Here is a 26,075-nt window from a genome sequence, read left to right as displayed (position 1 = left end):
GTAATGGCAGGAAATACGTCAGCATTGGTAGCATAATTGTCTGAGCCACTTTGAGGCGGACATGGAACGGCCAGGCTTGCGACTTCCAATACATAAGCTTCGCGGCCAGTTTGTGTGAAATCCACTCTAGCAGGGCCTTTGGCCGTACAACCACCCCCAATGGGTATCCAAGATGCCTGACAATTGAGCCACGAGAAACCACCTGGCCCTGCCAGCCTAATGACTCTAAATCAGGCTCCGTGCAACTGAGAATGGCTGACTTGAAGGCATTGATGCGAAGACCAGAAGCTTGACCAAAGAGCGTCCAAACATCTAATGCCTTGCGAATGTTATCCCTGTCCGCCTGCAAAATCATAAAGGAGTCATTAGCCAAAGATTGGCTAATGAAGTGCTGCCCCAAAGGAAGAGATAACCCTGCCAGCTGGGCAGAAGCCGCCATGGAGGATAACATTGAAAGGACCGGGTGAGTCGCCAAGGCAAAGAAGAGAGGACTCAAAGGGCAGCCCTGTCTGAGCGAGCGTGCAAGGAGAAATGGCTCTGTGACCCCACCATTAAGCATAACTCTTGAAGAAGCCTCAGTACTAATGGTGTAGATCAATCGGGACATGCGGATCCCAAAGCCCATAGCAGACATAAGATCTGCAAGGAAAGACCAGTCCACACAGTCGAACGCCTTTTCCAGGTCCAGTTGAATCAAGACCACTTGCTGATTGGAGTGCCTCGCATAATCAATAGCCATTTGCACATTCAAGATATTGTGCAAAATGTTGCGTCCCTTAATGAAACCATATTGGAGGGGGTGCACAAGAGCTGGAAGGTGCTTGTGAAGCCGATTTGCCAGCACTTTGGAAAAGATTTTATACATCACGCCCATCAACGAAATTGGTCTCCAGTGTTGCAGCTTTGACGGCGAAGGGACCTTGGGGATCAGTTTGATAAGGCCTTCTTTCCATGAAGAAGGCATGACCCCTGTTTCCCAAACCTGCTGGAACATGACCACTAAAGGCTTTACCAACTGCGTGGCTGAGTGCTCAAAAAATTCATTAGTGAGACCATCCCAACCAGGACTTTTATCCTTAGGCAGGTGCAACAAAACATCCATAACCTCCTCTTCGGAAATATCCGCCTCCAAAGAGGCTTGCATATCAAACGGAACCTGCTGGTGGACCAGCTGATAGAAGACCGAGCGGGCATGCGTAACCTGGCCAGACGGCAAGGAAGAAGAACCAAAAAGATCCATAAAATAATTTCTGCACATATTGATAATGGTCTACGGATCAGTGACCATGCGACCTTCCGAGTCCTGAAGTCGAGTCATATTTTCGCGAGCCGGAGAAGCATGCAAGGCGCGAAAGAACTTATGAGACTGGCAGGCATTATCTTGCAATGTGTCAGTCAAGTTATGCAGCTTGGCCTGCTGATAAGATTTCAAGCTAAAGACTTGAATAAGATGGGCCAAACGCCGCTCCAGTGACAGCAGAAAATCATCATCTGGGGAATCCAGGAGCAAGGAACGGACCAAGGCCAATAAGTCCTCTGCTGCAAGTTGACGTCGGCGACAAAGAGAGGCAGTGTGAATCCCATACTGCCGAGCAACCCGCTGCACATTAGAGAGCAGGCGTGCAAACGAAGCCAAGCCCTCAGAGGCGAAGTCCAATAAGAACCTCTCAATCAGTTGCTGCATATAATCCTGAAAAATTGGATGCTTCAAATAAGAGGAGTTGAAGCGTAAAGGGAGCTTATCCAGTAACTGCATAAAAGGTGCAATAGATTGTGCCCGCATCTCAAGCTGGAGGGGAAAATGATCCGACAACGCATATTGCTGCAAGACCTTCATCTCCAGCATCTCGGGAAGAAAATCATCCCCCTGCATGATATACATTCTGTCCAACCGCGACCAAGTGGTTGCATATTGTGCAGAATGAAAAGTAAAACCTGAAACAGAAGGGTGAAGCCACGACCAAAGATCTTGCTTAAGTATGTGCAAAGCAAAGGAGTGCCACACCCGGCTTTCTGGCGTATCCATTACCGAATGCCCTGAGGTGGACTGAGAAGAGTCAACACACATATTGAAATCTTCCATCAAAAACCCTCTGCGGCCAAGTGCCATGGAGCCCTGCAAAGTCGACCATAGATCCCGTCGGGATGCGGGATCATTCGGGAGCATAAAGTCCCAGCAACCATAAAATCTCGCCTTCAAATAGGACTTCAATTACCAGAAAGCGGCCGTGCACATCATTTTTAACAAGAACAGGTTGGTATTTCTCATGAACAATCATCAGCACGCCCGAATAATGCTTAGCATGTGTCCCTGCATAAAACAGACGAAATCCACGACAATCCACAACCTTTCCTGCCTCACCATGACTTTTGTGCTCCACTGCACATAATACATCCCACTGATTCTCATGCAAGACAGACCACATGGTATGTTGCTTATGGCGAGAGCAAATGCCTCGCACGTTCCACGTGGCAATCTTCATATATTTTCAAAAAAAGGAAGTCAGGAACGAGGCGCTTGTTGCCTCGATTGCATCTTTTCCGCGAGGGCATCCAGGACACCCTCATCCAGAAAATCAGCCAATACTGCAAATGAATTCGGGCGACCTGCTTTAGAGGTAGAAGGGAAATCCACTACCTTGGGAGCAGGGCGGGGGTAGCGCCTATCCCAAGGAGTAATCACATTGCCTTTCGCATCAAACGCCAGCTTAGCAGGTGGGCCCTTGGGGCCCTCGGAATAGACTTTCCTTGAAGACGGATGACGGGGGGCTGACGGGGCCATGGTACGCGCAACCTGCTGTGAGGTGACCATGTCTTTCCTGCGCGTGTACGTGCGCACGGAATCCGGGGAAACATGAGGCCCAGGATCTACCAGGCCTGCGTCCAACTTTTTACCTTTTTTTTGTCGTGCCTCAATCCAATCAGAGCTAGGAGAATCCAAAGCTCGGACCTGTTGTTTACCTTTATCCATGACAGTAGGTGGCTGAAGGGTCTCCTGTGTCTGAGCATCAAGCACCATGTCATCCTTGGGCTGCACAACCTGCGCCTCCTCAGAAGACAGTTGCCGTTCCGGGCATTCAGCTACAAAATGCCCTAATTTACCACATGAAAAGCAGTGTCCGGCAAAATTGCCCCATTTCAGGCGAAAATGCAAAGGATGCATGCCAGAGCAATTGAGGCGAAGCCACGCAGGCCTTTTCTTGGCCGTATCCCATAACATGCATAAACGGTTTCGGTTCATAGCCCTGAGGCTTGGGGGAACCAGCACTGTGCCCACAACCGCCATCGCGTCCTTCAACAATGGCCAGTATACCGCTGGACAATTTTCCACTTCCACCCACACCGGGCATTCGCGTTGAAGCAGACGCTGGAAGTCAGCCATAGGGCGCCATGGTACCACATGGACCAAGCGACGGTCAAAGAATAGTGGCAACTTGGACAGTAGCTCAGCTCGATGCGATTCCGATTTCAACAGCACCTCATAAAAGCCGCGAGGTCCAAGGAAGATCTCCTCAACATACTCCCCTTGCAATAAATGGTGCAACCACTGGCGAATATGTGAGAGCACTGGGATCCTGCCGGTGAAAAAAAGTATAACTGCATGGTCATAGAACACCGAGAAGGACCGCAAGACTGATTTTGGGTCCACTGTCGCTTCCAGCACATCATCCGCAGCCGCAGCAGAGAAGGTTTCATTATTATGCTGGACATAATCGCCAAGCAGAGTATTGGCAAAGTCCAGCAAATGCTCCCAGTCTATTTCCTGCGAATCCACAGGTTCGGAGGCAACCTGCGCATAGGAACGGTCCTGAGGACCCATTGGCTCGTCTGAAGTGTGCTTAGAGCGTTTGCCTGCCGGCGGCAGTTCAGAACCCGGAGGCGGCTCCTCCGTGCATGGCACCATATCCTCCGGCTCCTCTGTATCGGAATCAGGGCCAAGGGCTGCCACCGTCCGGTCGAGAAAATCCATATCCAGGCCAGCCATACTGCTGTCTTCTCTCTTTCGCTCACGCCCTCACTGCAGCAGCAGGATGTACTGTCTACAGTCTCTGCTCTTCAATAATCTGCTGCCTCCTAGGCACAGATCTGTCCTTGTAAAATGTCTATCTGCCTGTCCCTAAACTGTCGTGTCCCGGCCTGTGCAGGGACGTATTCTGCAAGCACACCCTTTGATCCTGGCGATTCTCTGGTCAGGGCTTCCACTATGCAGCGCAGCACGGTTACAGGTAGACAGTGTGCAGGTCGCGTTGGCGGGCCAGGTAGGCAGTGTGCAGGTCACGTTGACGGGAACACTGGCTGTCTGAGTGGCGTTGGTCCTCTGTCTATCTCTGCACCTTAGTGCAGAAGAACAGGGGCAGCGGGGCAAATCTGTTCTTCAGCGAGTAACAGGTCTGGTTGTCAGACAGGGTAGCGGGCTGCCACAGGAGGCACCCGCAAGCAGAGTGACAGGGCCTGAGCAGGAAACCGCGGTGGGACAGGCCTATTCTTCAGCGGGCAACAGGTCCGGTTGTCAGACCGGGCAGCGGGCTGCCACAGGAGGCGCCGCCTTAGCAGGAAACCGCAGCGGGACAGGTCTGCTCTTCAGCGGGTAACAGGTCTGCTTGTCGGACAGGGCAGCGGGCTGCTACAGGAAACCCACAGGCAGGGCCACAGGGCATGAGCAAGAAGCGGCGGGGCAGGAGGCCTAGGGCTGGGCAGCCGCCATCGTTTCCTGCATCGCTCCTCTCTCTCCAGACCTCGGCCCCATCGTAGCCTCTCTCTCTCTCTCACTCCGCTCTCTCTCTCTCTCTCTCTCTCTCTCTCTCTTTTCCTCTCTCTCTATCTCCCTCTCTCTCTCTCTCTCTCTCTCTCTCTCTCTCTCTCTCTTTTTCTTCTTCTTTTTCTTCTTCTCACCTCTCTTTCTTCTTCTCCTTCTTCTTCTTCTTCTTCTCCTCTCTTTCTTCTTTTTCTACTTCTTCTCTCTTCTCTCTCTCTCTCTCTCTCTCTCTCTCTCTCTCTCTCTTTTCCACCCTATCACCCTCTCTCTTCCTCTCTTTCTCTTGGCAACAAAGGGGGGGGGGGGAGAGAGGTGGTATCTTCGTCCCCTTCTTTACGATTGGGGGGGGGGGGGGGGGGGGGGAGGGGAGGGGTGTTTTATAGGGGGGGAGTGGTATTATTGGGGGGGGAAATGTGGGGAGAAGGTGGAGTGGTGGTGGCGGTGGCCACCACTTGTTCTGCATGGCGGCAGGGGCGGTTTGTAGGCTCGTGGCCTCCCTCCTCGATTCATCATCGTCCTCACCTTCATCGCGAGTGTCGTCATCTTCACCTTCGTAAGTCTCGTCGATGTCGCCTTCTCCACGTCGTCATCCTCTCTTTTTGCTATACCATCTTTTTCTTTTTGCCCTCTGCTACGTGTCGGCAACGACAGGGGGGAGAATACATTTCTAAAAAAAATTTAATCTTAATTCATTTGGGAGGGGGTGGTTCCCATGCGGAAGTGGGAAGGTTACATCCTCTCCCCCTTAGAGAACTCAAGATGTTTTCATCTCGGAAGAAACTGGGGAAAACAAGCATTAACGGGACCTTGTGGGTTAGGACCCACCATGCGTCTGCTGTGCTACTCAAGTAGTGCAACTCATATGATTGCAATTAACCGTAGGTACAAGAGTAGAATTTATTCCCAATATAAGTTGTATTACATGTCGATAGAATTTCTAGGATTGCTAATCATCCTGAAAAGATGTAGTGGGTTCTAGTTCTTCGTCTTCATTTGATTCCTCTATATATCCGAAGACTGCACTTGTGTAGCTTCGTTTCCTTGGAGGCTTAGTGTCTTCTGGACTTAGGTCCAGGGTAGTCTGCTTGGATGTGCCCTAGCTCATTGCAGTGGACGCATTGAGGGTAGGGACATCTCCTACGGATGTGCCCTATCTCCCTACTCATGTGGCATCTCTTGCCTTGATCTCAAGAATCATCTTTGCTACAATTGCCCGATTTAAGTTCTTGGATGATTGGATGCGTACGAAGTAATGTATCTTGCAAGTCTGTTGGATGCATTGCTTCAAGACGGTGGTTCAGAGGAGTGTTCAAGCCATGACAAAACTTGGATACTTCTTGTGCAATATCCATAGGTAGTGCGTATTTTAGTCGGGTTACAAACTTTGAGTAGTAAGCTTTTAAGGTTAATTCCAGTTGCTTGAGCTTGAAGAATTCATTCATCTTCAAAGTCTGGCAGGTTGGCGGAAGGTATCGTTTGCATACAACATCTTTCAGCTGAATCCAAGTGGCAGCGGCTTCAGAAACACCTTAATCTTTGCACCATTGCTTCCACCATATCCCAGCTTGGTCAACTAACTTAAGTTTGGCTATCATTGCTTGATTGGTAGCAGTAGTTCCCGAAGCAAAGAAATAATCATCCATCGACTCAATCCATATCTCCGCCTCTGTTGCGACGTCTATCCCTTCTCCATCAAACTCAGGTGCCTTAATTTGCTTGAGAAGAAATTTATTATCTTGCATGTCAGCATTTGTGGTTGCAAAAGGTGCCCGATAGTCAAGCCATACCACTTTGGTTATTCCGTTTAGGATATGTCTATGAACCATACATTAATCAATCACATATCATTACGAAGTTTCGCTTTGATACTAACTTTAACGTGCCCGCCTACTAGCTGTCCAAGCACGCTTTAGTGGTCCATCGAGAAACGAATCTAAGCGTCGTTGCCCGGCACTCCCATGGAATGTTTCGGGGTTTGTCACCTAGGGTTTCCTGAGTCCGCCTCGCAACGGAACGTTTGTGGCCAAACCCACTAGGATCGACTTGAAATTCGGGTTCCTAGGGGCCAAGGTCCCCTGACAACATTCTAGCGTCGGGTTCGGGACATCCTACTTTACGTAGAGATATCCAAGCTGAAGTAGATCCATGCCGCACTTGGTTCAAAGAGAATGAGAAATGAGAGGGATGCGTCGCTCAACCTCTCTACAGTAAGACATAGTTCCTGAAACCGGTCTATGACTCACATAAAGCGGTAGTTCCTTCAATTAACACCTGGTCTTTTCACACACACACACACACACAAAAACAGAGACCTCACTCCCTCGCTTAACACCAGATTGGCCTCGAAGACCGGTGCCCCTCTTAGTATTTCTTTATTAATTAAAAGATGGAAAGTTGCAAAAATGAAATATTCCAAAATACACAATTTGTGAACAGTTGGTTTTCATCTTTTCTGAGTAAATCCCAGCTGCACAAGGACAATACACCATGATCAGAACAACCTCCCTTTTAGGAAAGCATTTTCTGTAAACATAACTCAATAATTCATGTGCAGAATTGCAGTTTGCAAAACTTTGTATTTACTGTTTTTATTGTCCAGCATATCCAGAACAGCATCCCTTTTACCCTGGCATCATTCCACCAGTAAAACAATCCCACAAACAGCACTAAATCAGAGCTGAAAAACCCTGTTCTTGTGTGGCATGGTCATCACTTTCTTTAGTTCCTGCATTGAAGAAGCCAATAGCTGCTCCTGAACCTTGACAGTGAGGCTCTTGCCTCAGTAGAAGTGCAAAGAAAACACAAAACTGTACATTCGATGGAATCAGCCCATCATGCAAAGCATTTCCTCTGAGAATAGAGAGAGAGTTGACCAGAGGGAGCAAGCTCTACCTCCGTACATGAGTCAGAGACGAAGAAGTACTCTCCATAGCTGATGTGCTTACAACAATCTGCCCTCAGCTCTGAAAATTTCATTCTCAGATCTGCCCCTTATGCCTATTACGCTTTTTTAAATGTTCTCTCTCTCTCTCTCTCTCTCTCTCTTTTGGGAATTTGTGCCACATGGCATACATGTAACAATTTTCCCGTTTAAACCTTTCGGTCTAAAATTCTCCATGATCGTTGCAAAATTCAACCTTGTCATAGACCAGAGAATTAATCCTCGTGCAAAAACAAAGTTAATGACGTGAACAGATTCTAGGGTCCAAAAATAGTAACTTCCTAAATTTTAGGGATGGCGATCCCTACATTCCTCAAGTTGTTTTGAGTAACTTTTATCATTGCAACCACATAAAAAAGTGTAATGTGACTCAGTTATGGTGACTTTTATTCCGTGAGCATTCTTACAGTGCATCTTCTGTCTTGGCCAGGCTCATTGTTCTGCACCATCTCTAGTGAGTAAGCACACAGTTCCAAACCACTGGCATTCTATTCTCAGTGTCCATTTAATATGGAACCGGTCCTAAGGCTCAGACAAACCATTAGTCTAATTTGTCTCAATGGTTGCCTCTTCTGGCCATGCAAAGATTCTGGCTTAATCCAAGAGAATAGTGGGGGTAAAAAGCACCAACTAAAGAAAATAAATAAAATATTTATATAAGTAAATAAAGAAAGCAACTGCAAAAAGTATCACCACTTGGTGACAGTCCCAATCTGGTCCCCTAAAATAGCATGAATCGGATTCTAACCTATTAATACCTAAAGGTTGAACGATGGTAAAACCTTGTGAGAAGCCTCCTAGTTCTTTGGGACCACCCTACCGTAGGACAGACCCGTTGGGGGTTCTGCCCACCCACTTTCCTTGATAGCTTTATTTTTCTAATTAGGGCCTATTACATTTATGTGTGATATTCAAAATCAGCTTCCTTAATTAAGCCTTTCAGGGAACGGGGTTTGTTCATGTAATTTACAGCACTGGGATGCAATGATTGTATTTGGATATAAGGGTTTGTGCGAACCTCAATGCGTCATATGCATAAATCTACGCAAGGTCATCTATGGTTACGGAAAGAATTATCCTAAAATCCCCTACGAGTTCATTAACTATTGAAAAATAATTTCGGGTTACTTATTAAAACGAACTCATGTGCATGCCAAGGCGATATAACCTATGTCTCAATGAATAGCGGAGATGGCAATTAGTACCTGGATATTCGGATATGAATTATCCATACCCGATGTTGTATTCGTATTCACAGAAATGCCCTGGCTAGTGACCCCATTGTTGGAATAAGTTTGCGGGGAAGGGATGGAGTGTGTGGTCACCCTCTAATGAGGGAAAGAGAAGGAGATCCTTCAAGGACACACACACACACACACACACACACACACACTCTCTCTCTCTCTCTCTCTCTCTCTCTCTCTCTCTCTCTCTCGCTCTTCTTCTTCTTCTTTGTCTCTCTCCCTTTTCCCTTCTCACCTCTCTTCTTCTTCTTCTTCTCTTCTCACATGTCTTTCTTCTTCTCCTCCTCTCTTTCTTCTTCTTCTACTTCTTCTTCTTCTCTCTTTTTTCTCTCTCTCTCTCTCTCTCTCTCTCTCTCTCTCTCACCCTATCACCCTCTCTCTCCAAATTAGAGAAAGAAATACGAGAGCAGGTCAAAGCCGAACTGATAGTAAATCAGAGGGCAGAAATGCAAGACATGCAGATAAAGATTAAGAATGACCTACAAGCACAAATGCTGTCCGAAATGCACGCGCTGAAAACTGAAATGCTGAAAGTTGTAGATGCCTACAAAGCTGAAATCTTAGAACAGGGGGAAGAATTGAATACATTTAAGAAAAAAGAAACGAACACGTAAGAAGAACTACAAAAAGAGAAAGAGGCTTTAAAGGCATGTGAAAGGGAGATTCACTCATGGGCAGAAGTGGCAAAGACAGCACAGAAGCAGATAGAAGAAGCCAACCCATGGATTGAAGTAATAAAAAAGAATAAGGGAACATCAGTGAACAAGACTGAAGTAATGAATGCTACCTTGGAAGAAGAGGCGAGGAGAAGAGCAGCCCAGAGGAAGATGCTAAGACACTTGCTGACAAAATTGGGACTTTAGACATACCTATCGTTAGTGCTTGGAGAGTGGGGAAAGAGGACTCTAAGTCCAAGGCTCTAATTCTTCGCTTTGGAGACAGAGAAAAAAAAGGCCTTCCTCTCCAAGAGGAGAGTCCTCAAGGGTGAGAAGATTTATTTGGATGAGGACCTTACCCCAGCACAGATAGTGCATCGCAGAGAACAAATGCCCAAGGTATTGGAGGCTTGCAAAGAGGGAAAGTGGGCTGTTTATAGGGATGGACGAGTCATCATAACTGACAAAAGGACTTCATGACGGTACGAGGCCTATGAGACACTTCAGATGTCAATATGGAATTGTAATGGAGCCCTGCGCTTGGATGCTGGTTACTTTGAAGATAGCTTCCGAAACATAGATATAGCAATGTACACAGAAATACACCAATGTAAAGGTAGCCGACTACCAGATGTGTGGGGATACAGGTGGGAAAGTGCATTTCATCCAGTAGCTAGAAAACCAGGAAGCACTAGGGATTCTGGAGGTGTGGCCATACTATACCAAAGGGATAGTGCAAGTAATGAAAAGAGATGATGATGCACGATATTTATGGATTAGGATACATGCAGGAAGACCACGGGATATATTCATCGCAATATGCTACTTTCCTCCTGCAAATTCTACCTATGCCACACGAGATGGATCTCCCTTTAATGTACTCTATGAGGATATCATGAGATATGCTAGCATTGGGGACATATTATTAGTAGGAGATTTCAATGCATGCACTGGAGATAGACAGAGTGACTTTTATATGCATGACAGTGCCATGTTCAAAGAGATCGACATAGATGAAATAGGCCTACGCAGGAGAGCCTAGGTTAAAGAAGTGAGTACCTATGGGACACACCTATTGACTTTGGGAAATGCACATGGACTAGCCATCTTTAATGGTCTGCCACAGTGGCTAGGATCTGACAATTTGACATGTTGGAATCACAAAGGAGGGGCAAGTACTGTGGACTACCTGATGGGCTCACTAGCATTGATACCAGACATCCAAAATTTCAAGATATCTAAGAGACCAATTGGTATAGCAGCAGATCATGCTATTCTGACACTCGTGCTCTTTTGTGTACATATGAAATATGAAACACCATGCCTCCCTAAACGTCCCAAATATTACTTTACAGAAGACACCTCACACATCTATAGTGGTTCTCTGTAGACCAGTTTACATACATTGGACTTGAGTAGATCATTGGAAGAATGTACAAGGGATTTAGCAGAGACCATACATGGATCAGCCATGTATGTATTCCCACACACCTTGCCCTGATGTAGACCCACACGATCTACTGCTCCCCAAAATAGCTGGTATGATAATGAGTGTAGATTCACCCGAGCTCGCTTACAGAGGGAAGTGGAGCTAGGCACTCAAACACATCACCAAGCAAAGGCGTTCTTCAAACGCCTTGTGCGGAAGAAGAAACGAGACTACCTAACGAAAGCAGAAGCAGAGATATATCAGCTATTTTTGGGGCGGGACAGCAAGAGTGCATGGAAGATGTTTCATGAAAGATAGCCCCCCATACAGATTACATCACTAGATGCTTGGTTTGACTATGGGAGACAGTTGTATGACATGCCAGGACAGCCACCTATGCAGCCCCCACAAGCTTGTAGGCCAACACAGTGGTCTTTCTTCACATGGAAAATGGTTAGGGATGCAATCTATAGATTACAAAATGGGAGGACACAGGATGAGAATGGACTAGTAGCAGAACATTTCTCACATGCTGGTGACATATTAGCACCCATATTAGCACATATGTTCAATAGAGCAGTATGTGAAGGTTTCCCTATGAGTTGGTCAAACAATACTATAATTCCGCTATTTAAAAGTGGCGATCCCCTGATTCCTAGCAACTACAGGACTATCATGATCGGTCATTCTTTGGCCAAGATATATGGATCTATATTGGAGCATGAACTCAATGAGTGGGCTGAAATGCAAGGCAAGAGAGCACAAGGACAGGCAGGTTTCAGGCGAGGATATACCACGTTGGACCATATTCTCACACTTACAGCCATTATTGAGGAGGGTCGAGCTCGAGACAAGAGGATCTATTGTTGCTTTGTAGACTTTCGCAAAGCTTTTGATACAGTGCCTCGTACACGCATCATGAAGAGATTGCAAGACATTGGAGTACCAGAGGGTATACGATGGGGTGTCTATGCATTATATGAGGTAGTGACAGGTCATGTATGAGCACCTGGGGGGCTATCAAAGAGGATTGACAGTATTATAGGAGTGAAACAAGGATGTCCACTTTCAGCCACATTGTTTGGTCTGTACATAGATGAAGTGTCTGATCACATAGACCGAGGAGGAGGAGTTGGAGCCAACCTGGCAGGGGTGTTGATACCGATATTACTATATGCAGATGATATTGTTCTCATTTCAGATTCACCGGAGGGTTTGCAGTGCCATCTAGATGCTTAGCACATCTTTTGTAGAGATAAAGACCTCACAGTGAACCTTGGGAAGACCAAAACCATGGTTTTCAATACTTCAGTAGCATGGGTGACTAGATCTATGTACCAATTCACATTTGGGGGAGACATACTGGAGCATGTGAGGGAATATGTCTATTTGGGAGTCACTTTCTCTGGCCCATGTTTTTCGTTGAGAGGGGCATCAGAGGTACGTCTGGCACGTGGATACGTAGCACTAGGGGCACTTGAGAGTCAATGTGCTCACATACAGTTCCAGGAGCCCCGCACCAAACTTTGGTTGTTTGACACCCTAGTCACACCTACATTACTATATGGAGCAGAGGTATGGGGTTGCAACTTGTACCATAGGCGCCTTAGCCCACTTACTGATCAGATTGGACTAGAGAGGGATTATTATGATGGCTGGGATAGCATGGAAAGGCCACTGATTTTGATGATAGCACGCATGATTAGGAGTAAGCCCTCCACCCCACACCCCATTGTCAGAGCAGAGCTAGGGGCAACACCCATAGTCATGGAGGCACTCTTCAGGGCAGTGACCTTTTGGCACAGACTATGGGAACTTCCACGCCATAGATACTCTAGATTGACACTAACCTCATCTAGACAACTAGCAACAGGAGGCGAGAAGAATTGTTGGTTTTCACAGATGGCTATTTGGATAAGCCTACATGGTTTGGATATTGACCGTCTTCCACCTTTGGATTATAGCCTTGACTGCCCTACACTTTCTCTCAGCCGATCAGAGTTGAACCAGGTAATCAGAGCTGATATCTTGAGGATTGAGACGGCAAGGACATGGATCCACCCACCACTTCCTCTAGGATCAAGGATGGAGTTCTACAGGAGTCATTTCTTGTGCCTCTCTGATGATGGTTTCACTATTCGGCCAGCATATATGGACACCCATCTCTCCCATAGCGTATGGGTTGCTATCGAACAGATTCACACCTTCTCACATAGGCTCCAGATGGAGACAGGCAAATGGACAAATACCCTAGCAGGGGATAGGACTTGCCAGCTTTGTGGTCGAGAGCCTGAGACGGAGGAGCACTACATATGTAGATGCATAGTATACCATGACATACGAGGACGGTACCACTGCCTCTTCCGTGATGGATTTGAGTCCCTTCGTCGCGTCATGGAGTACGAGGACTAGAGATGCCTAGGTCTCTTCCTCCTAGAGCTCGAGAGGCGCCGAATTGCACTACTGTGAAACAAGAGGCTAGCTCACCCAGAGGGACACACACAGAGAGCAGTGACAGACTTCTTCTATAGAGTCGACCCTATTGACACTACCAGCCTTGCAGAGACAGAGCCACCCCACCAGACACCTTACATGCCACACCGTGGAGTCACATTGGATAGAGCCATTTCCCTTTGTCGAGCACGACGACCCTGTCTACCAAGACCACGTCCGAGGAGGCCACACCGCAGTCGGATTAGAGCCATTATCATGAGACACCGCAGACTCACCACCAGGCATATCAGTGAAGCAGCTAGGGACCGCATCATAGTTGAGATCATGTGTAGATCTTGAGACGAACTACAACCCATAGTCTGCACCACACTTTTGTACATGGCTAAATCAGATCTGGTTCTCCTTTCCTTTCCTTTCATTTTCTATCAATGGAACAACACTACACATGGTTCAACCATAGTATAGCCCCATCGTATAGTTATTTTCAATATTGTTTCAAAGGCCACCCACTTACTTGTAATGTTATCTTTACCTTACTGATGAGATGACATTAGACATAGATGTAATCTGGATTTTGTCTCATAGGCCACATTGGCCTTATGTAGATGTTAATATATCTTTCTTTCTTCTTTCTTTCTCCCTCTCTTTCTCCTGGCAGCAAAGGGGGGGGAAGAGGTGGTATCTTCGTCCCCTTCTTTACGATGGGGAGGGGGGGTGTTTTATACGGGGAGAGTGGTATTATTGGGGGGGAAAACGTGGGGAGAAGGTGGAGTGGTGGTGGCGTGCCACCACCTGTTCTGCATGGCAGTGGGGGAGGTTTGTAGGTCCATGGCCTCCCTCCTTGATTCATCATTGTCCTCTCCTTCATGGCGAGTGTCGTCATCTGCCCCTTCGTCAGTCTCGTTGACATCACCTTCTCCACGCCATCATCCTCTCTCCCTACCACGTCATCTTCTTCTTTTCCCCTTCCGCCACCTGTCCGCGACGACCGGGGGGGGGGGATTTATTATTATTTTTGATTTAATCTTAATTCGTTTAGGGGGGGTGGGGGGTGGTTCCCATTTGGAAGCGGGGACGTTATAAGTCTGTTGACCTTGCCAAGATCTCAACTAATCAAAATCGTGCAGATCTGCTTACGAAAAGTCTCTTAGCAAAGCGTTTTGCCTTTGTTAGGAAGTTGATGGGCGTTGCATGAGATGACTTGTATTCCTCATCGTGTTGTACTCTGTGTACACATTGTACTTTGTTATTTTTTTCTTGTTTCCTCTTCACTTGAGGCACATTTGTCTTTAAGGGGGAGGTTGTTGGGGGTAAAAGCGCCTGTGCCTAGCTGCTTGTGGATGACTACACTGATAATACTTGTACCTTTACATTGCAGGCAGCAGGCGCCTGTCATTGTCACGTTATTCTTTATTCTTTTAGTGACATTTGAATAAAGGGAAGGCCGGTCACACATTGTGACTATTTGAGTTCCCACATCTTGAGTCTCTCTCTCTTACTCTCTTGCTCCATCTGCCATAGCTCACATCTCTCTTGTTTCCGCTTGCTCGTGCTTCCATTTGGGCTTCCATTTGGGCTTCTCCCTTTTCTAGTGATGCTCGTGCTTCCATTTGGGCTTCTCCCTTTTCTAGTGATGAAAATTCAAGTAATTTTCAGATCTGCAAATCAATTTTTAGAGGTATCAAATGTATGTGTAGTACAACATAAGCAATTACAGTGGTATCACATACTAATACATCAATTTTAGCTGCAATTTTTGATCCAAATGTATCCATGGGCACAAATTTGACTCCCATGATCAAAAGCCCCAAAATTCCTCTACTCAAAGTGCTCTAATGACATCAAACACAACTCCCAAGTGGATTGCACAAGCCAATTTTACCAAATTTCACAAATTTTGTAAAAGCACCAAATTTTTTCGGGGTCCTATGTGCTCAATTTGCATAGAAATTGCATTGTTAAGTACATAGCAAGATCAAATTTGACCCAAACTTTGCAAAATTTGCAAAAGCCCCAAATTGTACAGGATCCAATGTGTCAAAATTCCAAGAAATGTACTTGTCCCATTGCAATTTCTGCATGTACGTGAAAAGGTCCAATTTTTGAGACCCGAGAGTGTGCAAGAATCCATAAATTTTAATTAGTCGAGTAAAATCTTTACGTATATGTCAAAATCCCCAAATTTATGAGTAGGTGTGTGCCCAATCCTTGAGATTTGTCGAGCTGTGCTTATGCATGCATGATAGCCCGTAGAGCACCAAGGAAAGAAGGAAAAAAGAAAAAAAAAGTTTTAGAAAAAAAAGATTTGTCAGTAGGTCGGTTAGCACGCGACCTGTGTGCCTCATGCCTGTGTGTGGCGTGCCCGCGTCCCTTGCCTGTCTATCACTTGCTTGTCGGCTCTGCCTGCCTATCACCTGCGTATACTTGCCGCCTATGTGTGCTTGTCTTAGTTTACTTGCATGTGAACTACGACATGCTCTTGACTGTTGAACTGTATCGTGACTTGCTATGTCACAGCTTGGGCAAGCCTTAGAAGCTTGGTCGGGATGGCTGGCAATGGCGGAGAGAGAGAGAGAGAGAGAGAGAGAGAGAGAGAGAGAGAGAGAGAGAGAGAGAGAGTGTGTGTGTGTGTGTGTGTGTGATGGACGACATGTGGGTACAAAGAGTTGTCCCTGTCTTAGGTTTTTGTGATAGTTATATGTAAAGTACTAAAGTACAAGTACTAAGGGTGTGTTCACACTGGAGCATGTATTAAAGGCACGGTGGCCCTTTATTCCCAACAACAAGATGAGGTAGCTACTGTAGATTGTTGCTTGCTAAGCCACGAAATGTATGAGCAACCCAAAAATAAATAATATCCACTACTAGGCTGTCGAGTATCGGAGTCTCTAGCCCAATCTAAATTGCTGTAAGCATGGAGCTTCAAGACTTCCCCTATGGGAGATATCAAGGGATATGTTTGAGTATCTTGCAAGTAATGGAAGATCCACTTAACAGCTGTTGAGTATCTGAGTTTCTAGCCCAATCTAAATTGCTGTAAGCATGCAGCTACAAGTCTTCCCCCATGGGAGATATCAAGGGATATGTTTGAGTATCTTGCAAGTAATGGAAGATCCAGTTAACAGCTTGCCAATGAACTGTATGTTGGCTGTGTATAAACTTGCTCACCTGAGAGAGTGCAAACTGTATGTCAGAGCATGTGTTGCAAAGATAAATAAGGTATCCAATAGCGCTGTAATTTGCCACAGTAGTTATCTCACTACCATCATGCATAGAAAGCTTGAGCGTTGGTTCCTTCGAAGTACTCATAGGTTTAGAATCCTACATGTTAAACCTATGTAGAAGCTTTGCCACATATAGTGATAGTGACATGATGATACCTTGCTGGTTTTGGGTGAATTGAATCCCCAAATAGTAATATAAAAGGACCGTATCTGACATAGCAAATGCATTCTTCAATTCAGCTTTAAAATCTGCATGCACCCTTTATTCTTAATGTGTAGAGTAGGAGCAATTGGATTGTTCTTGAACCCTTTGCTATTCAGATAAGCATCTATATTTGAATACCATGCATGATGAGCTTGTTTCAAGCCACATAGAGCCTTGTTTAACTTGCAAACCAAGTGCTCTTTGCCTTTAACCACGAACTGTGGAGGTTGTGATACATAGACATCCTCATGAAGGTCACCATCAAGAAATGTTGTCTTAATGCCCAATTGATGTATTTTCCATGAATGATGGGCAGCCATAGTAGTAACACATCTAACTATACTCATGCAGGATGTAGGAGCAAAAGTCTCGTCAAAGTCTATCCTCCTTTTTAGAGTATAGCCTTTGGCAACCAAGTGTGCTTTATACCTGTCAATTGAACCATCGACCTTGCTTTTGAGTTTAAAAGCCCATCTAGTGCCAATAGCCTTCTTGCCACTAGGAGGCAACTCAACAAGATCCCAAGTACCATTAGTAGCAATGGAGTCTAAATCCTCTTCCATGACTTGCAACCAATGTACATCTTCTTGCTGTGTGTCATCAAATGAAGTAGGCTCATCTTCATAAAAAAGTGAGCTCATGAATATATGCTCATCAAGAAGAGTGTCTACTTCCAAATTTTCCACAAAATGTGCCCCCTTGCATTCTGAGTAGATTGTTTAGTAGCCTTTCTAGTACGTTGAGGTAGAGAAGCCCTTGGAAAGTCTGCAATAACAATCTCAGGACTGTTTTTGCTGCATTTATAGCAGCCCTTTCTTGCTGAACTGCTTGGTTCATTGCCGAAGGCAAAACCTTATCAACCAAGGGATGAACTAGGGCAGGTGGAGCAGCACCAGCTTGCTGTAATATACCTGGTCCTGCATTTACAGCAGGCTGGGATTTCAATGCAAGTGGCAAAGGACCCTCAAAGACATCACTAGGCTCATAGGTGGTTGGCATCCCAAAATGATCCTGAGAATAGGCTGCATCTTTAGCAAAAATGATATTTCTACTGTGGCAAAAATATTTTGAGTTGAGGATGTACAAATGGTAGCCTTTGCTCTCCGAACAGTATCCAACAAAAATACATTTAAGTGCTTTATCATCTAGCTTCCCACAAAGCTCTTTAGGCACATGAGCAAATGCTATACATCCGAACACTCGAAAGTAATCAACCTTTGGCTTTCTATCATGCCATACCTCATAAGGAGCGATCATCTTGAGTGCCTTAGTTGGAGCATGATTAAGTTCATGATTTGCACATTGAAGACTCTCAAGCCAAAACTTGTGTGGTAACTCTTTTAGCATACATGTGGTCATTTACATGAGTGCAATTTTTTCTTTCAGCCGGTTCATTTTGTTGAGGTGTCATCCTCACAATGGCTTGACGTGTAATGCCATGCTTAAGCAAAGATGTGTCAAATGCACGAGACATAAACTTCTTGGTTCTAATCTCTTTTTGGTACTTACATGCTGAGTTTTGTATTCTAATTAAGGGCTAACATGTAGGTTTGTATAGGTCCTTCATTGGTTGGAAACATGGATTGCTAGTGGTTTGTTTGTGGTTTCATCTTCCTTTGAGATTTTCTCTTCTTCCAACATGGAAGCTTGAGATGGATATTCAAGTATTTCTTAATACTACCATAGTGGTAGCTTCTTCTTGGCTCTTGTAGCTAGGGGGCTTCATCTCCATCTTTCTTTATGGTTCTTAGCATCACATAAAGATTGACATCAGGTTTCTCTTCCTCCTTTGGCTTTGACATGTATGGTTGAGAGGGGGTGTCATGGGGACGTGAAATTTTGAGATGCTTCAATCTTGTTGATAACATTTGATTAAGTTATTCATCAAATGTGTGCAAGGTTGTTTAGTACATGTGATGCATATGGGAGTTATTTCATGCTAACAAGCCAAGGATCCCGAGGATGCAGTGGGTGTCAAAGGCAAAAGTTATGGTAAGATATGCCAATTGGGTTTTGGTGGTTAGTTGGTGTTAGTTTTGACCCCAGGATAGTTGTTTGGCCATTAATGTTGGTGGTGACACTATGGACGAGCATTAATAAATGAATTAATGCTAGTCTAAGGGTCAAGAGCGGTTGGCAGCTACTCCAGGTTGCAAATGGCCTAGCCAATTTAATTATGGATAGGGACATTTAATTTTGGGTAGGCTTAGAAGGGTTGAAATTATTTTTTTAGAATTATTTCATTTTAAAAATGAATTAAATGGTTGGATAATTTGCTGAAAAATGGGTTTAGAAGACTACAACGTGGTAAACATGCCCATGCAAGTTGAGAAAACGTTTTTGGGGCCTAGGTCTCAACCATTTAGTTAGTTTGCAGCCTAGGAAAGAGAGGCTTGCTGTAGAAGACAACCATTTGGGAGTCCCAACAAGCAAAGGACAATAGTGAGACACCTTCCAGGAGCTAGCAGCAGCATTGCTAATCAGGTGAACATTTTGGAGGTGCTTGGCAGTATGTGACTGCATTAAATACAGGCTGGAGCAGATAGTAGGCAGATTTTAGGGTCTTCTCGTGATGGATCAAACACATAGAGGTCCATTGCCACTTCATTTGAGGGCAGGTTTTGGTAGGTGATATTGACTTGGTTTATGTCAGCATAGAGGATTAAGATATTGATATTTTTACCAAGGCCTTGGGATTTGAGAAGCTTTGGTGCTTCATGACTATGCTTGGAGTTCACAAGTTCATGTTGAGCTTGAGGGGGAGTGTTGAGATGTCGAGCTCTATATGAGCTAGCATCCATTGCGTTGTTGTGATGTTATGAGGACACAGTGTGAAAAAGTATGGAATGCGTCATCATCCGACTTCTCTATTGATCTAGAGAGTCAATGTGATCTGAGCCATTAGTACTAGTGTGAATTGTATGGATTATTCGAAAATACTAGATTTTTGAATAATTTTAGTTTATTTTTGATATTATTTATTGTAAAAATCCGAAAAAGTTAGAAAAAGCTTCTAGATTAGGATGGTATGTAAAAAGCTAGTTGCTTTTTCAGCCAATTAGGAGATTTTTCATAAAAAAGACAGATTGATGAAATCGTGCGCGTCGCGATCGTTGTAAACAGGCTGAAAAATGCAGATTGAACTGAAGGAAGAAGAAGGAGTAATCTGGGAGATCCGTGATCAAGTGTCCTGGGGTTTACCCCACTTTCGAAGCCAACCGAGCCATCAGATTTGGGTTCCGGTTAGCAGAGAAAGACCTGATTTTTTTGATCCACGTTTTTGGTCTACGAAGGAGCTCCAGGAGAACTAATGCCTGGAGATTGCTTCTGAGTAGTGCAAAGATTCCAGGTTATTTCATGATTCAATTCATTGTGATTTGTTTTTGTCGTGTTTACCACTTGGGTATTCTCTATCTTCTCTTCCATCTCCTATCTCTACTTCCTTCTACTTCTGATCCTCGGTGGATTCGACCTTTTGATAAAAACCCCTCTGACATTGGTGAATCCGACGTGAAAGGTCGTCACAGAAGAATGAAAGATAATATGGGAGAACCTTCGAATACAATCTCCAGTGATGATTTGCAACAGTTGGTGCAATATATGAATATGCTTATGCAGGTACAACAACAACAACAGGTAATGCAAGCTTCAGCTCAAACAGAAAGTGTTGTGATGAATGCTTTGTAAGCAGTTGAGCGTGAGGTGAAGTTATTCAATGGTAGGAATGTATCTGCATATGTACATACCTATGCTCAGAAGATGGAATTCTTTGGAGTAGCTCAATCTGCATGGAGCTGGTATTTTGTACGTGTTACTGTTCATGAACTGAAAGCACGGATAACTGAATTATACTTGCAGGATGCTGACTGGGTAGCCTTTAAGAAGACACTCAAGGAAGAATTTTACATTGAGAACACCAGTTTGATTACGCATAAGACTTTTCAAGAGTGGGTTTATACAACTCAATAAGGGTCTTGTGGCTATAGAATTGTTAAGAGAATTTGAAAGTCTATTTGAGCAGTTGGATCTTGCAGAACAACAAGCTCTTGCAAGTCAGAAAATTGAATTGTTTCTACAAGCAGCTGATCTTGAGCTTCAAGAGAAGCTTGATGATTTGCTGGAGGATCAGACTGCAGAGATAAGTTTGAAAACAGAGTGGAGACATGTCAAGGAAGTTGTTACTGCGCTTGTGAAGAAGCATAGAAGAAGAGAAAGATTGCATGTCTCTAGCTTGCCCATTGTTACGGGTAAGATAGTTGAAGTATCCAGTAAGCCACCCGCTTCTGTGGCTAACCCTATGGCTGTACTTGCTATTGTTCTCTCTGTTAGGGAAGATGTCTTAGATGAATTGGTCAAAGGGATGCAGGATCTTCAATTGAAGGTTGCAAAATTGGATGAAAAAGGACAAAAGGAAAGGGGACGGGCAGCAGTCCCTAAGCCTGAAAAAAGATGTATGTGGTGTGACAGTTTGCAGTACGAGAGAAATGATTGTGCTGCCTATCAGGAGACCTTGGCACGGCAGCTTATCTTTTGGAAAGATAGCAAGATCCATGCACAAGAAACGGAATTGGCTCTTGCTTTGAATTTTGGAAAGAGAGGTATGCAAAAGTTGTTGGAAGACTTGGCTGTGCGAAATGCTTATGCGGCAGTACATGCTTCTACTTTTGGTCTACAGTTGGATAGAATGCATGGCCAAGTGATGGTTGGTCCAAAGGCTGAAATATGAACATATGCTTTACATGCAACTGAAAAGAGAAAGATCACTGATAGTGAAATGTCTCATACAGGGTAAGACATTTGTGGCATAACTGGTTGGGAATCACCGGTAGATGCATATTCAGTGTATGCATATTTAGCAAAGGTACAAAACACGGATGTACTTGTGGAAGAAAAACGAAAAAGAGATGAAGATATTGTAGGGACATTTAAAAGAATGACAATAAGTGTGGATCAGCCTAAAGCTGTAAATCAGCCACCTCCCGAGCATGTTATGGAAGAGGTCAGTCAGAAGTAAAAACAGGATAACAAACAAGAGGGCAAAAAGAAGGGTAAGCAACCAGGATATAAGTTGCAATCTAACATTGAGACAACCACAGATCTTAAGAAGGTTCTTGAAGAATGGATCTTAAACAGTCGGGTGGAATTTACCTTCGGAGAGGTGCTTGGGATTGCCAAGCGAGAATTTCATGATGAGATCATTGACATAATTAAAAGGAAGCGTCAGTTTCTTGGTGATACCACTAGTGCATTGCTGCAATTTGAAGAGGAAACTGGTTTGTTGGGTATTCGGGCTGAATATGAGCATGAAGTAAGTACTGGATTATCTATGCAGGATGCTACTAATCAGTGGATAGCATGTGGAAAAGAGAAAAAAGTGGCTGAAAATGCATTGTCTTGTAGCAATATGCATGGTGGAGTAAGGCAAATGCAACAATATGGAGAAGAAACTCTAGGATTTATTCCTCGAAGTCACTACGCAAGAAATCATTGGGCTAGAGCTACGACTGAAACGGTAGTGAAAATAGGGGAGCGTGAAACTCCTTGTGTTGCTTTACTTGACCATGGGTCTGAGATAAATGTCATTGAGCAGGGATTGTATGAAAATGGTGCATGGCTTGTGGACACTGATCATGGTTGGCGTATGAGGGCTGCAAATAGTTCTTCAGGGGAGCTCTATGTTGCACGTCCTAATGTAAAAGTGACAATTGGTGATGTACAGGAAGAGCAACACTTCTTTGTGCAAGATAATTCCTCATATGTAGTGATTTTGAGACAGCTCTATGTTACAGGAGTGCATATGGAAACAAAGGTACTTGATGATGGTTCTGCTTATGCAAGAGTCGGAAGCAAAGATGAGAGGAAAGCAGTCCAATTTCTTACTGTTTGTGTTAATCATCCTAGAAATCGTGATACGCTTCGAGAGTCTCTTTTGGTTCCAAATGCAAGGGAATTCAAAGACCTGGATTTTCATTAAGCACTGCTGTAATGCAGGGCTACAGTAGTACTGTTCAGAGGGTGTACTCGCCTCTTGATGAAATGAAGCATGTATTTACTATTGGTAATTTTCAGTTTACAGCAAACAGTTCATGTTGGTTTAAGCCTATGGAAGCTATGTGTAGGGCTGAACACATATCTATGAAACGAGCTATTAAGAAATTGAGATCATTGGGGCTGTTAGCTGAAAATGATGGCATTTCAAGCATCTTTTATGGACTGAATATTATTGACACTATGGCTGAAATTTCAGCAACTACACATGCAGAAAATGAGGCTGAAAACAGAGTGTTGTCAGTATGTTCTTTGGATATGTATGATGTTATAGCATTGTTTGCTCAGCAGGAAGGATTACAATGGGTTGAAGCACTTGTGGAGACAAAGTATAAGACAATTGACAAAAAAGTGAAACCAATTGCTTTGCCACTTCCACCAGAGAGTGAGGGTATGTGTGAATAAGTGTCAAGGTAGCCAAGCTTACAGGATCCTAAAGGTATAGGTCATCAGTTTACATCTGAAACATTACAGGAATTGAAAGTTGGTGCAGAAGGGTTTCTTTTGCTTGCTGAGAGAAACTGTTTTATGCAGATGTTGGCTAGACATGGGAAGGCATTTGTATTTCAACCAAGTGAAATAGGTTATGTGGATCCAAATGTTGTCTCTCCTATGGTCATATTTACTGTGCCACATGTACCATGGAACTTGAGGCCTATTCTAGTGCCTAAAGCTTACTTGCCAAAGCTGATGGATTTGCTAAATGAAAAGATTTGCATGAAGATCTTGGAGCCTTCTTCAGCCCCGTACTCAAATAGTTGGTTACTGTGTCCAAAAAGAATGGGGCTTTGAGATTTATTCAAGATATGCAACCGGTCAATAAAGTGACCATAAGAAATGTGGGTGCAGGCCCTGTGGTTGATGAATTTGCAGAGGCTTTTGCAGGCAGAGCGATCTATTCTTTGGGTGATCTTTACTCGGGGTATGATCAATTTCAGCTTGCAATTGAAAGCAGGGATATCACAACCATGAAGATTCCTTTGGGGTTAGTATGGATGTGTACTCTTCCACAGGGTGCAATAAACTCAGTGGCACACATGATAAATTCTATGAATAGGGTACTTAGGGATTTTATACCACAATTGACTATGTCCTTCTTGGATGATGTTCCAATCAAAGGGTGTGCAGTGGATGAAAAGAATGAAGAGATGGATGCTCATGGATGCAGAAAGTTTGTTGCAGATCATATTGTGGATTGTGAGAGGATTTTGACATGTCTAGAAGAGGTGCATTTAACTCTTTTTGGACAAAAGCCTGTCTTTGGAGTTGAAAAGGTTTTGATTGTTGGACATATGTGTGGGCCTTATGGGTGAAGGCCATCACCAACAAAAATAGATGGGATTGATAGAATGCAAGATGTATGCACAAATGTATCAGAGGTGCGTAGATTCTTAGGTGCATGTGTGTTCTATTTGATATGGATTCCTCACTTTGCACATATAGCCGATGTTCTTTATCAGCTTCTAAGGAAATGTCAAAAATGTCATTGGGAAAGGAAGCATCAGAAAGCAATGAAGAAATTGAAGCAACTCTTAAAATCAGCTCCTACGTTGAGAAATGCTGACTATTCACATGGAAAGCCTATCATTATTACTGTGGATACAAGCCCAATCGGGATTGGATAGGTAATTGGGCAAGATGATGAGGAAGGGGAAAGGTATGCAATACGCTTTGGTGCAAAAGTATTGACTGAACGACAGAGAAGATATCCACAGGTTAAAAGAGAATTATGGGGAATTATGACAGCCCTTAAATGTGATAAGGAGTATTTTATGGGTGCTCATGTAGTCATTGAGACTGATTGTTTGCCGGTATTGGGTATGATTACTAGTTGTGCTACCCCGGACATTGCTATGCTCCGGTGGATTGCATATATTAAATCTTTGAACCCTGAATTTCAGCATATTGCAGGAAGAGATAACCCAGTGGCAGACATATTATCTCGAGTACGTTATGAGAATGAAGATGGGATGATGAATGAGGAGGAAGAAGATGACTTTTTTATGGCTGAAAATGATGTTGCAAGAGTGAATTTAGCAATGCAAGGTGTTGCTATAGCATTAACAGAAGCTTGGACAACAAAGAGAAGACACTTTAGATGTTTTGCATCTTGTGTAGAAGTGTTTCTAGAAGACAAATATGCAGGAGAGTGGCTGAGAATTGGTCAATATCTCAGTACATTAACAAAGAGAGATGAATGGTTAGATGAGGAGTTTAAGAAGATCAAGAGAAAAGCCTATGGATTTTTCTTAAAAGATGGATACTTATGGAAACATGCTAAAAAGAAATAGGGTATGCCATTGCGAGTTTTGGGTGACAGAGCTTCACAAGTAAAAGTAATGCAAGAATTTCATGAAAGCTTATGGGCTAGTCATAGAGGTGTTTGGGGTACTTTTACAAAGATCAAAGAAAGATATTGGTGGCAGGGTATGTATAAGGATGCTGCTCACTTTGTGGAAACATGTACGACATGTCAAATATATTCAACTGTGAGACATCGGGATGGATTGCAACCCCCATATCCATTGTCTCTTCATTTTAAGTGGGTGGTGGATTTAGTCACAATGCCTACAGGTCTTTGGCAAATGAGGTATCTTGTGCTTGCTCGTGAAGACTTGACTAATCAAGTAGAAGGGAGAGCTCTACATACTAAGAGGACAAATGCTGTATGTACTTTTCTCTTAGAAGAGATCTTTTGTCGATATGGTTGTGTGGGAAAAATTACAGCAGATAGGGGTGAGTTGGATGCAGATGAAGCTCACGATTTCTTTGCACGGTTGGGGATAAAGCTTGCTTTAACTTCAGTCTATAACCCTAAACGAAATGGCAAAAGTGAAAGAGGTCATTCATCTATTGTGAAGGCATTGGCAAAAGCATGTGGAGAGAAGATAAAAGAGTGGCTATGATTGCTCCCTTATGCTTTGTGGGCTGACAGAACAACTCATAGTGCTGTTACAGGATATATGCCTGCAGAATTGATGTATGGTAAAAAACCTATCATGCCGATAGAAGAGATAACAGTCACATGGAGTGTGTTACCTTGGGAGGAGGAGTTGAATCGAGAGGAGTTGTTGGCCTTACGCATTAGACAGTTGGAAAGAAAGTCAGAAGACATAGA

At 44.1% G+C, this 26,075-nt stretch overlaps 2 protein-coding genes across 2 annotated transcripts in view; both read left to right on the top strand.

The window, feature by feature from the left end:
• The window catches only part of LOC148022730 (sulfate transporter 4.1, chloroplastic-like), a 242,971-nt gene that overhangs the window by 19,340 nt on the left and 197,556 nt on the right, over positions 1 to 26,075 (top strand). The window lies entirely within an intron of this gene.
• On the top strand, positions 12,320 to 17,889 carry LOC148022731 (uncharacterized). Its single transcript, XM_087696538.1, has 3 exons — positions 12,320 to 12,618; positions 12,667 to 13,036; positions 17,716 to 17,889. Exons 1-3 carry the CDS (start codon positions 12,320 to 12,322, stop codon positions 17,887 to 17,889), a joined length of 843 nt encoding a protein of 280 aa, XP_087552664.1.

This window comes from Lygodium microphyllum, chromosome 16, assembly GCF_053477565.2.
Source record: "Lygodium microphyllum isolate KBCC chromosome 16, Lygodium_microphyllum_v1.1.10, whole genome shotgun sequence".
In the NCBI taxonomy this organism is placed as follows: domain Eukaryota; kingdom Viridiplantae; phylum Streptophyta; class Polypodiopsida; order Schizaeales; family Lygodiaceae; genus Lygodium; species Lygodium microphyllum.
This window is presented reverse-complemented; position numbering and strand designations above follow the sequence as displayed.